A 14,173-nucleotide genomic window follows, 5' to 3' on the forward strand; every position below is an offset into this window, starting at 1 on the left:
GCCGCGCAGGGCCGGGTGCGATGGGCGTGCCCGCCGCAGGGTCCCCTCGGACCTCGGTGCTCAGCCACACCGCCCCGGGGTCCGCGGAGGCCACTCACCTTCGCCCCGACTCCGCCGGCCGAAGCCTGCGCGGGGGCCGCCTCCCGGGCCGGGGGCGCGGGGCCGGGCGCCACCGGCCCCGCGGGCCTCACCGCCGCCTGGTGCACCCGGGCCCGCAGCCCCCTCACTTTCCCCATGCTCCCGCGACACCCCCGGCCGGCCGGAAACCGTCTGCGCGCGCCGCACCGCCGGCCGGAAGCTGGTCCCGCGCGCCCCCGACCGGGCGGAAACCAGAGCCGGGAGGCGGAGATCCGCGCTCTCCCCGCCGGCGCCGCGCATGCGCCCGGGGCAGGTGTGGGCATTCGCGGGAATCCAGGCGGCCTCGCTAGCACCTGGGAGAATGACGGGTACCGCCGGGTCGGGGACCAAGCACGTTGAAAATACACCAGTGTGTTGGGGTGCCTGACCCAGTCTGTTCAGTGTGGGACTCTTGCTTTCTGCTCAGGTCATGATCTCCCGGTTTGTGGGATCGAGCCCCAGGCTTTGTACTGACAGCTGCTTGGGATTCTCTCTCCCTCTCTCTGCCCACGCTCTCTCTCAAAAATAAGTAAATAAACATTTAAAAAAAAAATACATGAGTATGTTTGCTACACAGCCCTTGTGCCCTCCAAAGGCACCGTGGGAGCAAAACGAGAGTCAGGACAGGGCGAGGGGAGGGAGGGGGGACTAAAGTCGGGAACTGAGAGGGAATATGGTTGAATCTAAGGGCACCCCAACAACCCTTGATTTAGCTAGTCCATTTGTCTTAATTAACTTTGATTAACTTAATTAAGTTAATTAACTCTAATTGAACATTTATTTCGTGTTCACCTTTTTCTACATGGTTTCGTTTACTCCCCAGAACGATTCCTTGAGACTGGTGTAACTCGACCATTTAAATGCAAAGCGATGCCAGATCGCAGGCTGGGAAGCTCCGGGACCAGGACCTGAGTGAGTCCTGCCCTTCTGACAGGCACCATCTGCTTTCTGAGCTCAGGGGCTCCCACGTATCCAACCCGGACGGTGCATTCAGGAAAACAACCTCTGGGTGGGTGTGACGCCCATCCTCAAGGAGCCCACTGTGCTGTTGGAGACACAAAGCCGACGAATCTAGAGCAAAGTATAGCACAAACCAGGCTACGGATGGGGCCACACAGGAGTCCAGACTCAGCCAGAGCAGTGGCCACACTCTGTTTCCCCCTTTTTCCCCCCCAACACTGAGAAGGTCCTGGGTGCTCACACTCACCACTCAACCCTGTCCAGGAGCCCGGTGGAAATCCACCCACACGAAATGGATTTCGGAGAGGATTTTGCTGTAGGCAAAGCTAGGTGCCATTTCTCAGGAAGGACACAGAGGTACTCACGCAGCGAGGGTTGGACACATGACCACATGGGCCGCTTAAGGCCAAGATGACAGGATCTGTGATTTACTCAAGGCCACATAACCAGCTGGAATTCATATCCACTTATATATTCCAGGCTTTACTGAGGATATGATACTCTAGAAAAGGCAAAACCGTGGCAAGTGGACACGTCCTACTTGGGTTGATAGCAGGTCCCGTTCAGGGTGGTCTCTGGCCATGCCATGCGGGAGCCAACCTATCCAATTCCAGAACGTTCCAACAGTGAATGAGGCCATTTGTAGATGAAGAAGGCACCTCAGAGACATCAGACCAGAACACACAGGGGTGACTTCACAGCACGGACCCAGTCTGAAGCCACAGAGAAATGTGTCACTGGAAGAAACCCCAGAAGCCCTTCTCAGGCTTGGCGTTCCCCACTCTGTAAAAGCCGTCCTGCTATTACCTGCCCGGTGGCCAGCGTGGATGTCTGACCAGCATCCGCCAGACCAGGCTGGTCTAAAGGAGAACCCAGCTTCCTTTAGCTAGAACCTCTTGCCCGGCTGTGAACAGCACTGGTTGTACTTCTGGATGCAGTGGGTGTCAGTCAGCCCCGCAGATGGCTTTCCAGAATGTGGAGAAGGTGGCACCCACAACCCAGTCCATACCCATCCAGCAGCACCTACGACTTCTTTCAGAGGGTGTCACGAGAGAAGCCTTGTTCTCTGGTGCCGTGCCACAGTGCAGGTCCACAGCTGTGCCATGACATAATACGAGAGTGCAGAGGTGATTACTGAGGTCGTGCGAATGCAAAGATGAGCTCATTGATAAGAGTGCATCGGCACAGATGAAACTCAGCGGGCACCCGGAGGATCGTGCCGCTTGGCAGTCCGTGCAGGGAGGGAGGGAACGTTGCAGCAGGAGCTCCGTTCTAAGGGTTCCGGCATTGATGACCGAATCGCTAACCCACCGGTATCCTCTACATCCAACCCGCCTCCTCTCCTGAGCCGTTGGGAGGCAGGGAGGCCAAGGTTGGGCTCCCGTCTCCAGGGACACAGTCCCTTGTCTAACCCAGTGGTGATCTTAGCACCCGGCCAGCTCAAGGCCTGAGGGACAGCTTCAATTTTAGGGTTTGCTTTTTGCCTCTTCTGTGCAATGCAAGCGTTCTCGATAAAGGGAAAACAAAGTCCAACAAAATGAATCAGTTGGGAGTCTTTGAAAGTCCTGGGGCCCCTTCTCTCTCCGTCTGTCCCATGGTCCCTCTGGATGCCCTCGTCCTATTCGTGCTTTCCACACCCTATCCTGCTATCCTGACATTGCCATCTGCAGCTGGATCTCTCCATCTCCACCTGAAAATGTAGTGAAAATCTCAAAACCGAATTCTTGCTTCTGATCCCAATCTGTCCCTGCCCCAGCAGTATGTCTGCCTTCCAACGAACGCTACCCACGCAGCTGCCCGAGCCAAAAAGCGAGGTGTCATCTTCTCTGGCTCCCCCTCTCCCTGCCACATTCAACCCAACAGCCCCCTTCTCTCTACCCCAAGTCCCCCACCCCCTCCCCGGGGCTCCTGCCTCTAGCCCTGCTCTCCGTCTCTGCTTGCAGCACCCCTACCTCCCCAGAGGGGCCCCCAGGCCGCGACCTCCGCTCAAAGGCCACCCTGGCCCGCCCTCCCCGCCGCTCCGCCCTTCCCACGGCTCAGCCGCGTCTCCGCCCGCCCCCTCCCTGCGGGACCCGGAGTCTCTGCTTTCTCGCCGACTCGTTCTTTCGTCGCCTGAGGGCGCTCGCGGGGCGTCGGGGTTTCCGGGCGGAGCCGGGCTGGCCGCCGGGCGCAGACGCGGGGCTGCGGGGACGCGCTTCCCCAGGACCCGCCCTTGGGCAGCGGCCTCAAGACCTCGGGGCGCCGGGGCCGGTGGGGGGGGGGGCCTCGGGAGGTGCAGGCGGCCCCGCCGCTCCTCGGTGTCCCCCGGGCCCTCGCGGAGGGACTTCCTGGCGAAGCAGCCGGTTTCCCAGACCCCCGGAAGCTGCGCTGAGAGCGGCCCCTTGCAGCTTGGCGCGCGCAGTCACGGCCCTGGGACATGGACTCCAAACCCTGCCCTCGCCACGTGCCCAGGGTCAGGACGTCCTTCCTGGGGTGGTCACGGGGGTGGCCACCAGCCTCCCGGCGGCAGCGCCCCGCCCCGCCAACCAGGTCCTCCAGCTCCTCTCCCCATGCACTCGTCTCCCTTCAGCCCTGCCTGGCTGGATTGGGGAGGGGGGTGTCTCAGGATGCTGGGGCCTCACTCAGGGAAGGAAGATCCGGGTCGCACGCACCCAGGGAGGTGGCCAGGCATCGGAGTGACTTAGGCAAGGTAGGCACTGATGTGGAGAACAAAGGCTAAAGAAGAAAATTAAACTGCCTTATAACTTCGAGCCATTGACAAGTACTTGGGACGGGCAGAGTGACCTCCCTCTGGGAGCTTAGATGCCTCTATGTTAATTCTTTGCTGGGGTAAAAGGCAACCTTAGTTTGACATTAGCCCAACCTCCAGGATCCTGTAAAAACCCCTTGGAAACTTCCTTTATCTCTAACACACACACACACACACACACACACACACACGCACACACACACACCTACCAAAGGTATAGGTTAGCCATCTTCCTCCAAGCATATGGCCCCTGGTATACATCTGAAAGGTCTCCTGAGTAAGGTTTTACTAGACAGTAAATGACCTTTTCCTAACAGCAGCAAGCCCCTCAAGGTCCTGAAACCTTGCTTCCAAATCCGTAGAGACTACCCTGTCCCTGACCCCCTCCCAACTTGAAAGTATATGATCAGTCACCCCTCACAGCCCCAGTGCAGCTCTTCCTGCCCACGGGTCCTGTCCCCGTGCTTTAAAAAAACTACCTTTTTTGCACCGAAGACACCTCAAGAATTCTTCCTTGACCCCAACATTTTCTTTTTTTTTTTAATGTTTTATTTCTTTTTGAGAGTGCGCATGAGTGGGGGAGGGGCAGAGAGAAGGGGACAGAGGATCTGAAGCGGGCTCTGCGCTGACAGCAGGGGGCCCAATGTGGGGCTTGAACTCACGACCCATGAGATCATGACCTGCACCGAAGTCAGACACTCAACAACTGAGCCACCCAGGCGACCACCCCCCCCCCCCGACAGTTTCGCATCAGGAACGTCTGAGCCTGTTTACCCATCTCTACAATGGGGCTGCCAGCATAGGGTTCTTGAGGAGACCGGCAGAGCCCCAGGAAGCACCTGCCCGCAGCGCACTCCGTAGATTCCAGTGGCCCATAGAAGATAGGCTGCAAACGCGTCCTGCTTCTCAGCTCAGGTTGGGGCGTGGGGACTCTTGGTGTCGGGGGTGGGCTTGGCAGGGGCAAAACCCTGCGTCTGACCCCAGCCCTTCCTGCCCGACCTGGGTGCTTGGGGTGACAGGCTGAGAGGGCAGCTCCCTTTCCCCCTCCTCCATCTTCGGGACCCTTCCTAGCATCCGGGACTAGCATGGGACACCCTGCTACAGGGCGGGCGGCTGAGACGTACCCCGCTCTGCACACGGTGGGCTGGATCCTCCAGCTACAAATTGGAAGACTAAGGCAGGCTCCGAGTCCCGCCGTCCTCTGCCTGGCCTGGTTCCCCGAGAGGCCTTTCCTGGAGACCCAGGGGGCACGGCCGGAGGGTGGCTGCGTCAGGGCGATGGGGGTCACGTCGGCACTCGTGCACAGCTGCCCCTCGGTCGTACTGCCCGACAGAGGTGACTCCGTCCTGGCGACCCTGGCCCCAGGCGGGTGGGCACCTGACACACTGGGCGGAGAGCAGAGAGCTGGGTTCCTGGTGGCCTCCACCCCGTGACCTTTGGCTTTGCTTCAGGGACCTCTGGAGTTAAAATGGCCGGTTTGAATCTGCAGGGCCTTTGTCGTCTGAGCATCTCCATAACCAGACGAATTTCCAGGAGTGGGGCACTGGCGCCTCCTCTTGGCTCCTGGACGGCGCGGCAGGTCCCTGACCTGGGCGCCTGTGGGCGCAGCTTCCCGGGGTGGGAACCGTGCCCAGGAACGCCACAGGAAGCTCAAACAGGCTGGGGCCGTGGAGTTCCCGAATTTGGAAACTCTTTGGGCAAAAATGTGTCCGACTCACTGCGTGATGCCGGGGTCGAGTGCAGGAAGTGGTGACGGAGGGGGCGGGAGGAAGAGGCCCAGGGAAGGCGCGATTTCCAGGCCCGCTCTGCTCTGCTCTGCTCTGCTCTGCTCTGCCCCGAGGGGAAGCAGTGCCGCCCAGGCCCTCCGGGGGCGGCCCCAGGGCCCCGCGCCCCAAACCCTCCAGCTCCGGTTCTGGCTTCTCCTTCCACCCTCTCTCCTTCCCCCTCCCTGGCCTAGGCAGCCGCTAGGTTCTCTGCCTTTGTTTCATGGTCTGAGTAACGTAATTTACACTTAATAGTCTTTTCTGGTTGTAAAATTAATACATGGCTGTTGTAAACAATTTAGAAAATAGAGAAAACTATTTTAAACAGTTAAAATCCCTTTGATCCCCTTGCCCAGAGGTGCCTCCTGCCGCCTTTTCCGGCGGCTCTCCGGGTCTTGCCTTTTTTGACTTGGAATTTTCTTTTTTTTTTTTAATTTTTTTTTAACGTTTTATTTATTTTTTTGAGACAGAGAGAGACAGAGCATGAACGGGGGAGGGTCAGAGAGAGAGAAACACAGAATCCGAAACAGGCTCCAGGCTCTGAGCTGTCAGCACAGAGCCCGACGCGGGGCTCGAACTCATGGACCGCGAGATCATGACCTGAGCTCAAGTCAGCCGCCCAAACGACTGAGCCACCCAGGCGCCCCTGACTTGGAATTTTCATTGTTGCTCAAGTGCGGAAAGGGTTAGGTCTCCCTGGTGCCATGCAGCACACAGCCTAGGGGCTCCGCCCGGCCCGGCCTGCAGCCCATGTGACCTTCAGCGGGCAATTCCCCTCGGGGATGGGGTCACACCTGGGTCAGGGCCAGTGTTCCCTCCCCCTGCTCCACCTCACTGTCACCCCACTCAGCCAGCTCCTGGGTGCCTTGCCAGAATGAGATCTCCCTCTCTCCTACTGTCTGTCATTCATCAGCCCCCAGTGGGCTGGGCACCTGGCCCTGACACCTGCCCTGCCCCCATCTTTCCAGGCTCTTCTGAGAGCTTCAGGTACTTCATCTCAGCGTCCTGAGAGGCGGACCCTTCACCCCCACTGTACAGATAGAAAAGACACCTTTCAGGAACTGGGCGACGGCCATGCAGCCACCAGCCCCGCGGGGACCCGGGACTGCAGCCCAGGCTTCCCAGAGCCCAGACATGTGGGCCACAACTGCTCCCCTGCCCGGCGGCCTCCAGAAGCAAGACTGACCCGGGGGCCCCACGAGGGAGAGGTGCCACTATTCCCTTGAGGGACAGAACAGGAAGGAGGAAGAAGACTGCTCCCCAGCCTGCAAGGTCTCCCCAGGTGAAGAAGGGTGAGATCTTTCCGGACAGGTCCTTCTGGGCTCTCGACTGGGGCCCACAACCAAAGGGGAGGGACAGGAAGCAGGTGGACAGAAATGGAGCACTTCATTGGAGTGCTCCCAATGGAGACTGGGAAAGAGGCTCCCAGCCCCAGCCGGATGCCCACAAGGGTGATGTGGACCCAGGTGGGGCAGGCACACAATGGATCACCACCTCTGGGGCGTGGGGGGAGTTGGGGAGCCACTTGAGATGCCTCATTCTCCCCTGTGGAAGAGGAGGAAACTGGAAACCGGTGGGAGAGGCCAGGGGAGAAGCTTTCTTCGGAGAGAAAAAGGGCCCCTAGGGTTCACTTCAGCTTCAGGTGCTCCCGGTTCTGTCCCCCACCCCCCCACCCCCCCCACCCCCGCTCTGATGTTCTCGTCAGCCTCCTCCCCAGCACCAAGTGCCTTCTGGGTGCAGGCCTGGTGGGGGCCTGAGGCTCAGAGTCCGGTCTGGGCTGTGTCCCCTGCTGATGATCACACCACCACAGTGTGTGTTAGTGGGACACGCAGGCCCCACCCCAGGCCAGGATCTGGATCCAGCAGGCTGGGCGCGGACCAGTGGGTCTGCATTCCTGACAGGCACCCAGCCGAGCACCTAGGCCGGGATTTCCAGGTCCTGGGTGTAGTCCCTCCTCTCCCACCCACTGTCCTCTGTCCCCAGAGAGTCACTGGTCTAGAGCAGGGTTCTGCCTGTTTTTGGGTGCAGCTAAGCTCATTTACATACAGATGGTCTGTGGCTGCTCAGATGCCACAGGGGTCGAGCTTCTGCTGCAGCCGTGCGACCAGCAAAACCAAAGTCATGCAGGACCTGCTCCTCAGTCACCTTCTCGGGGCCAGGCGCTGTTCTGTGTCCCCACTGGCCTGGAACTCACCCAGGGATGTAAGGCCAGTGATCACCGTCCTCACTGGCCAGCAAGGGGCCTAGGGCCAGAAGGGGCCGCTTGTCACCCAGCCACACAGCTAGGCAGCCACCGGGTCCTTGTCCCTCACCTCTACACAACTGACATGACACATTTGTGGGGGAGACGGCATTCGGGTTGGACCCTTTAGGATGGGAAATGCAGGGGCAGGTAGGGAGGGCTTCAGAACTGACCATTCAGGAGAGATAACACAGGTGAGTTCAGGGATGAGACAGGTCATTACACTTGGCTAACGCATGAAGTCCTGGTGGCGGAGGGAAATGGAAGCTTTCTGGTGTGCCGTGCCTGGGTGGCTCAGTCAGTTGAGCCTTCGTGGTTCATGAGTTCAAGCCCCGCGTTGGGTTCTGCACTGACAGTGCGGAGCCTGCTTGCGTTTCTTTCTCTCTCTCTCTCTCTCTCTCTCTCTCTCTCTCTCTCTCTCTCTCCCCCCAAAATAAATAAATAAGCTTTTAGAAAAAAATAAAAGAAAGTGAGCCTGCTAGAAATCTTCCCAGGGAGCCTGGCTGGAAAGAGGTGTGAGAAAGTTTCTCACATGTTCCTCCAAAATCTCAGCCTGCCCTGAAAGCCATCTTCTGGGGCAGGGCAGGGGCAGGGGCAGGTGCTGCCATGCCCAGTGGCCCTGGAGGCCTCGGTGGCCGTGCCTTTCTCTGTATCCTTCCTTCATGCTCTCAACATTCAGGGAAGCCAGGTTCTCATTTGCACTGCATTTCCAGGAGGAAATGGAGGAAAGAATTTAATTCCTATCTATTACATGCAAAGAAACCAATGCAGAAAAAGCAAATTGTTTCCCCCCAGGTTCAAAAGTTAAAAGGTAGAAGCAGAAAATTCAACAAGAAAAAATTTCAGATATAGACACTCCCCTCAAAAAAAAACACCAAAAACCAAAACAAAAAAAACAACAAAAACCCCTGCTATAATTGTATTGGAAGCTCCATATCGCTGGGAACTTGTCTCTGTCATCTTTTTATGATTTGCTACTTTACATTTATTGGGCACCTGCTGTGTGTGCCTGGCCCTTTGTGGGATGCTTTCACATGTCTTCATTTGTCCTCACAATGAAGGGAAGGGGTGAGGGAAACTGAGACCCAGAGAAGGAAAGGGATTGAGTGTCGAGAGACTACTACCACTCCCAGTGGCTTGTCTGTTGGACCCCAAGTGAAAACTGCTCTCTTAGCTCAGCATCCATGCCCCCAAACTAGGCCCCTGGGGCAAGAGGAGCTTAGAAGGCAATCATGAAAACTGAGTCAATTAACATAGGGTCAGAAGGTGCAAAGTTGCTTTGACAAAGGCAGCACAGACTTTTGGTGGGCACACGCTACTAAAGATGTCCACAACTGGCTATATTTGGCATTGGTAGAAACCATAAACTGAACAGGAAATGGCAATTTGATAAGCATCATAAGGAGAGGAATGACCCTGGGACCTGGGTTAGGGCTAGGTGGCCCTTTGACCTGGAGCCCCATAGGTCAGCCTGGTATTCGTAGCGAAAGGAGAAATTAGATTCTAGGGGCCTGGGAAGGCATTATGGCCTGTTGTGGTGATGAGGATGTTAGCTCCTCACACCCCTGCCCATCCCTCACATCTCTGTAGAACAATAAACAGTTTCATTTTTCATCCAGGCTCAGTACTTTTATTATTCTAACCATGTAAATGTGCACTGCTGAGCCAAGTGGACATTCTATAATTACATCTTCTTCTTTATGCAACTTTCTGGTTTTCCCCCAGCGTTGATCATTGCTTAACTTTTTCTGGCTCAATTTCCTTTGAATTTAGAGCCAAACTCTTCTGCCCTCCAACAGGTTCTCGGCGTCAAGCCTGTTGGTTAATCTTTCTGTTCTGATGAGTGTTGAGCAGCCCCCTCAAGCTGTCCTTCTTTTAGGTGAGTTAGGAAACCAGGAATGCTTCCCCATGGAGGGAAGCTTGACATGAAGGTAGTAGTTGGGTGGTAAGTGGGGATGAGGGTACCTAGGCCAGCATTCAGGACAGTAGGTGGCTAGAAATGACTCTAACCTCTCAAATACCTTCCTACTTTCTATGCTCACCTGGCTGCCCCAGCACCTATGTGGCCTGGATTACAGTAAGTATCTCCATTGCCCTGGCAGAGTGACTTTTTGCCCGTTTGTAAGGATCTGTGGGAGATCCAGTGAGAGAACTATCTGGAGCACTTATGAGGGCAAACACTGTTTTCCGCTCTGTTCTGCCCACCCCCACTGGAGCGTGCTTGCCTCCAGCCTCTGCAGCTGTCTCTGCTGGCTCCTCCACCCCCTGCCTTCCCCACAAAAGGAGCAACAGCTGAATCAACATTGCAGAAGGAAGTTACTGGTGGGAAGAAATTAAAAAGAAAACAAAAGCAAGGATGGGGGAAAGGTCAGGAAAAGGCAAGAGCTGGGCCAGAAGGAAGTTGGCAAAGGAGTGCAAGATAGGGGGGTGTGAGCTGGGAAAGAGTCATCACAATCATGCTGTTGACCCGAGTGCCATCATGACACCCTCCGAGGGCCAAGCTTGCTTTCTGCCTTTTGAGTGCTGGGCGGTTCTTTCTCTGGTGCCTCCTCTGATGGGTGGGCCCCAGTTCTCACATCTTGCTCATCACACCCACACAGCATCATAGGCTGTGGTGCCTGAGCCTCCAACCTTCTCCCAGCATCAGCTAAAATGCTGCAGCCCTGCCTGGGATTCACCATAAAAGGAGCCCGGAACCCTTTGCCTCACATTCTCCATCAATAAAACATTTCTTAATCTTCAAACTCTCAAAAAGGAGCCCCCTCTGGTCCTCTTGGTGCTGTGTATCGTGGGGATGCTGCTGGGTGGGAAGTGGGGCTGGGGGTGCCCAGGCCAGTAAGGGGATGGAAACATCCTTCCTCTCATCTCTCCCTCCTTTCTACATCACTTGACTGTCCCCTGCCCCCAACCCCATGCCAGGACCACTTTGGCAGATCCCTACTCGTTCTGCCTTATACCACTGTGACATGCTTGTCCCTGTCATTCTGGAGGGCACAGGCTGTGTGCTCAGTGTTAGGCCAGCCACCACGTCCTCAAAGAGCACCTGAGGAGAAAAAGTTGACTTACTGGAAGGTTTGGTGAAAGTGACTGCAAGTGGAATGTATTGGCTGACTTAGGGGAGAAGATTATTCCCAGAATTCTGTTGTCTCATCCCTGGCTTCAGCTTTCTCCGAAATACAAAGCCTCATCTCCTCTCTTGTGCTCGCGCCCCGCAAAGGCCTCCAGGGTTTAGGTCATCAAGTCCTTGGTTTCACACTGTTATTCTTTTTTTTTTTTTTAACGTTTATTTCTGAAAGAGAGAGAGACAGAGGGCAAGTAGGGGAGGGGCGGAGAGAGGGAGACACAGAATCCGAAACAGGCTCCGTGCTGTTGGCACAGAGCCCGATGCGGGACTTGAACTCACGACCCGAGCTGAAGTCAGACGCTTAACCGACCGAGCCACCCCGGTGCCCCTTACACTGTTATTCCTGAATGGAGAAACTCCTTCACACGAACCCCAGGACTCCCCGTCTGCCGCTTTCCTGCCGGAGTCGCTGGCACCAGGCCCTGCTCTCAAATGCTCTGCGGTGCTGGAGACTGGACGCGCCATGGTTTATGTAGCCACTTCCCCGTCACCAGATGTAACTCAATTACATTTTATACCGATCATGTCCCCATAAAGACACGAACACCTTGTAGTCCCGGTTGTGGCTGTCAGGAAAGGGTGCTTCTGAGATGAGCACGTTACATGTACGTTATACATGTAAATACGTCGTGCCATTGCCTCTCATTACCTCACCATCTTTAATCAGTTTTTGCAAATTTGCCCTTGTGGGAAATAGTATCTCGTTATCTTCGCAGTGCCCGCTGAGTCTCTGTTTTGCTGGCTTTCTGTACCTCCCCCTGGCTTTCTTCGCTTGGCAAAATGCTTGGGATTCGTTCATGTCATTGAATTTCTTTTTTTTTTCTTTTTTTAATTTGAAAGAGACAGAGCATGAATGGGGGAGAGGAGCAAAGACAGAGGAAGAGAGAGAATCTTAAGCAGGCTCCACACCCAGTGCAGAGCCCAACGCAGGGCCCCATCTCACAATGCTGGGATCATGACCTGAGCCACAATCAAGGATTGGTTGCTCAACCGACTGAGCCACCCAGGCGCCCATGTCATTGAATTTCTAACATGTGCATCAAATACCATAAATTTCCCTCAAGGCACTGCTGTACCTACATTCTGTGGATATGATATGTGGTATTTCATTTGATTCCATTCAAAATATTTTCCAATTTTTTTGAAAAAAATTTTTTAACGTTTATTTATTATTGAGAGACAGAGAGAGACAGAGCATGACTGGGGGAGGGGCAGAGAGAGAGGGAGACACAGAATCCCAAGCAGGCTCCAGGCTCTGAGCTGTCAGCACAGAGCCCGACGTGGGGCTCGAACTCACAAACTGCGAGACCGTGACCTGAGCCGAAGTCGGAAGCTTAACTGACTGAGCCACCCAGGTGCCCCAAAATATTTTCTAACTTACCTTGAGGCTTCCATTTCACCCACAGATTAGTCAGGAGTCTGTTGTTTCTGGGCACCTGGGTGGCTCGGTCGGTAAGCATCCAACTCTTGATTTCAGCTCAGGTCATGATCACAGGGTCATGGGATTGACCCCATGTTGGGCTCCATGCTGAGCGTGGAACCTGCTTGGGATTCTCTCTCTCTCCCTCTGCCCCTCTCCCCAACTTGTGTTCTCTCTCTTAAAAAGAAAAGAAAAAGAAGTGTGTTGTTTCTTTGGAGATTTTTCTAAATCTTTCTGGTGCTTATTTTCTGGTTTAATTCCAGTAAAGCTAGAGAACATACTGGGCACGATTTCACTTCTCTTCAATGTGTTCACATCTCTCTTATGGCCCAGGAGACAGTTTTCCTGGGTGAATATGACACACATACATCCGCGACTGCTGGCTGGAACGTCTTCGGTCCTGGCTGATGGTGTTCTCAGATCTGTGTGCTCGCTGCACTTATCTGCACCCATCGTGGAGCCCAATGCAGGGCTTGAACTTGCAACCCTAAGATCAAGACCTGAGCTGAGGTCAAATGCTGGATGCTTCACTGACTGAGCCACCCAGGCGCCCCTGTCTGCTTTTTATAACTGAGCGCTGAGAGGGGCATTGAAAGCTCCAGCTGTAAGTGGGCGATCACCTCTTTCCTCTCAGCTCTCTAACGTTTCTTCGTGTATTGTGAGCCCTGGTGTTAGATGTGTGCCTGTTTACAATCCTTACATCTCACTGGGTTGACCCTTTATCGTTAAGTAAAGCCCCACCGCACAACTGGTGGTTTTCTACTTTGCTTGACAGGCACATCGTCCTTCCCGTTTTCTTCCGATTCGCATTTCCATGGTACAGCTCCCCCTCCCTTCTTCTCTCCCCACCCACAGCATCACACTCAGAGTGCGTTTCTTACAGCCGGCAGAGCTGGGACGTGTTTCAGAAACCCTATCTGCTGCTGTTGGCCTTGTCATCATTATATTTAGGCCATTTACGCTTAATGTAATTATTGGAATGGTTGGATTTGGATCCATTGTTTACATTTTTGTTTTGTTTGTTCTCTTTGTTTTCCACTTTCCTTTCCTTCTCCTGCTTTCTTTTGGATCGTAGGAGTGTTTCTAGCTTTGCATTTTAATTTATCAGCTGGCTTCCTAAGTATTCCACTGGCTGCTCTAGAACTTATAATATGTGCCTTATACACTGCATTATCTACTCAAAAATTAGTATTTTACCACATCTGGGGGAATGTGGTAGAACTTAAAAACCATGCAGATTCCTTTACTGCCCTCCTTTTGCTGGTGTGTCACATATTTTGTATCTTACACGCATGGAACCCTCACCAGACAATGTTATACAGCTGGCCACTGAATAACACAAATGTGAATGGTGTGAGTCCATCTATGTGCAGATTTTTTTTTCAACGTTTATTTATTTTTTGGGGGACAGAGAGAGACGGAGCATGAACGGAGGAGGGGCAGAGAGAGAGGGAGACACAGAATCGGAAACAGGCTCCAGGCTCTGAGCCATCAGCCCAGAGCCTGACGCGGGGCTCGAACTCACGGACCACGAGATCGTGACCTGGCTGAAGTCGGACGCTTAACCGACTGCGCCACCCAGGCGCCCCTAGATTTTAAGAATAAATACAGTATAGCACTGTAAATGCATTTCCTCTTCCTGATGATTTTCTTAATAACATTGTCTTTTCTCTGGCTTACTTTATTGTAAGAATACAGTATATGAAACATATAACCTACAAATATGTGTTAATCGACTTGATCGACTAAGTCAAAAGTCATACATGGATTTTTACTTTTGGGGTGGCAGTCAGCACCC

General features: G+C 54.4%; 2 protein-coding genes across 4 annotated transcripts in view; one reads left to right on the forward strand and one right to left on the reverse strand.

Moving 5' to 3' along the window:
• The window catches only part of SLX9 (SLX9 ribosome biogenesis factor), a 34,445-nt gene extending 33,827 nt beyond the window's left edge, over positions 1-618 (reverse strand). Inside the window, exon 1 of one of the 3 annotated variants that reach the window (XM_027041431.2) lies at positions 99-304. In XM_027041431.2, the coding sequence (XP_026897232.1) occupies positions 99-236 (138 nt within the window). In that variant the 5' untranslated portion in view covers positions 237-304. Of the gene's footprint in view, positions 1-98 lie in introns of all 3 variants that reach the window. The other 2 variants (XM_053220458.1, XM_053220457.1) reach the window with 2 other exon arrangements.
• Positions 619-6,647: 6,029 nt separating this feature from the next.
• ITGB2 (integrin subunit beta 2) overlaps positions 6,648-14,173 on the forward strand; it is a 37,183-nt gene continuing 29,657 nt past the window's right edge. The window contains exon 1 of the mRNA XM_053220456.1: positions 6,648-6,871. The gene's annotated coding sequence lies outside the window, so the exon portion shown is untranslated. The remainder of the gene's footprint in view (positions 6,872-14,173) is intronic.

Source organism: Acinonyx jubatus, chromosome C2 (genome assembly GCF_027475565.1).
Source record: "Acinonyx jubatus isolate Ajub_Pintada_27869175 chromosome C2, VMU_Ajub_asm_v1.0, whole genome shotgun sequence".
NCBI lineage: Eukaryota > Metazoa > Chordata > Mammalia > Carnivora > Felidae > Acinonyx > Acinonyx jubatus.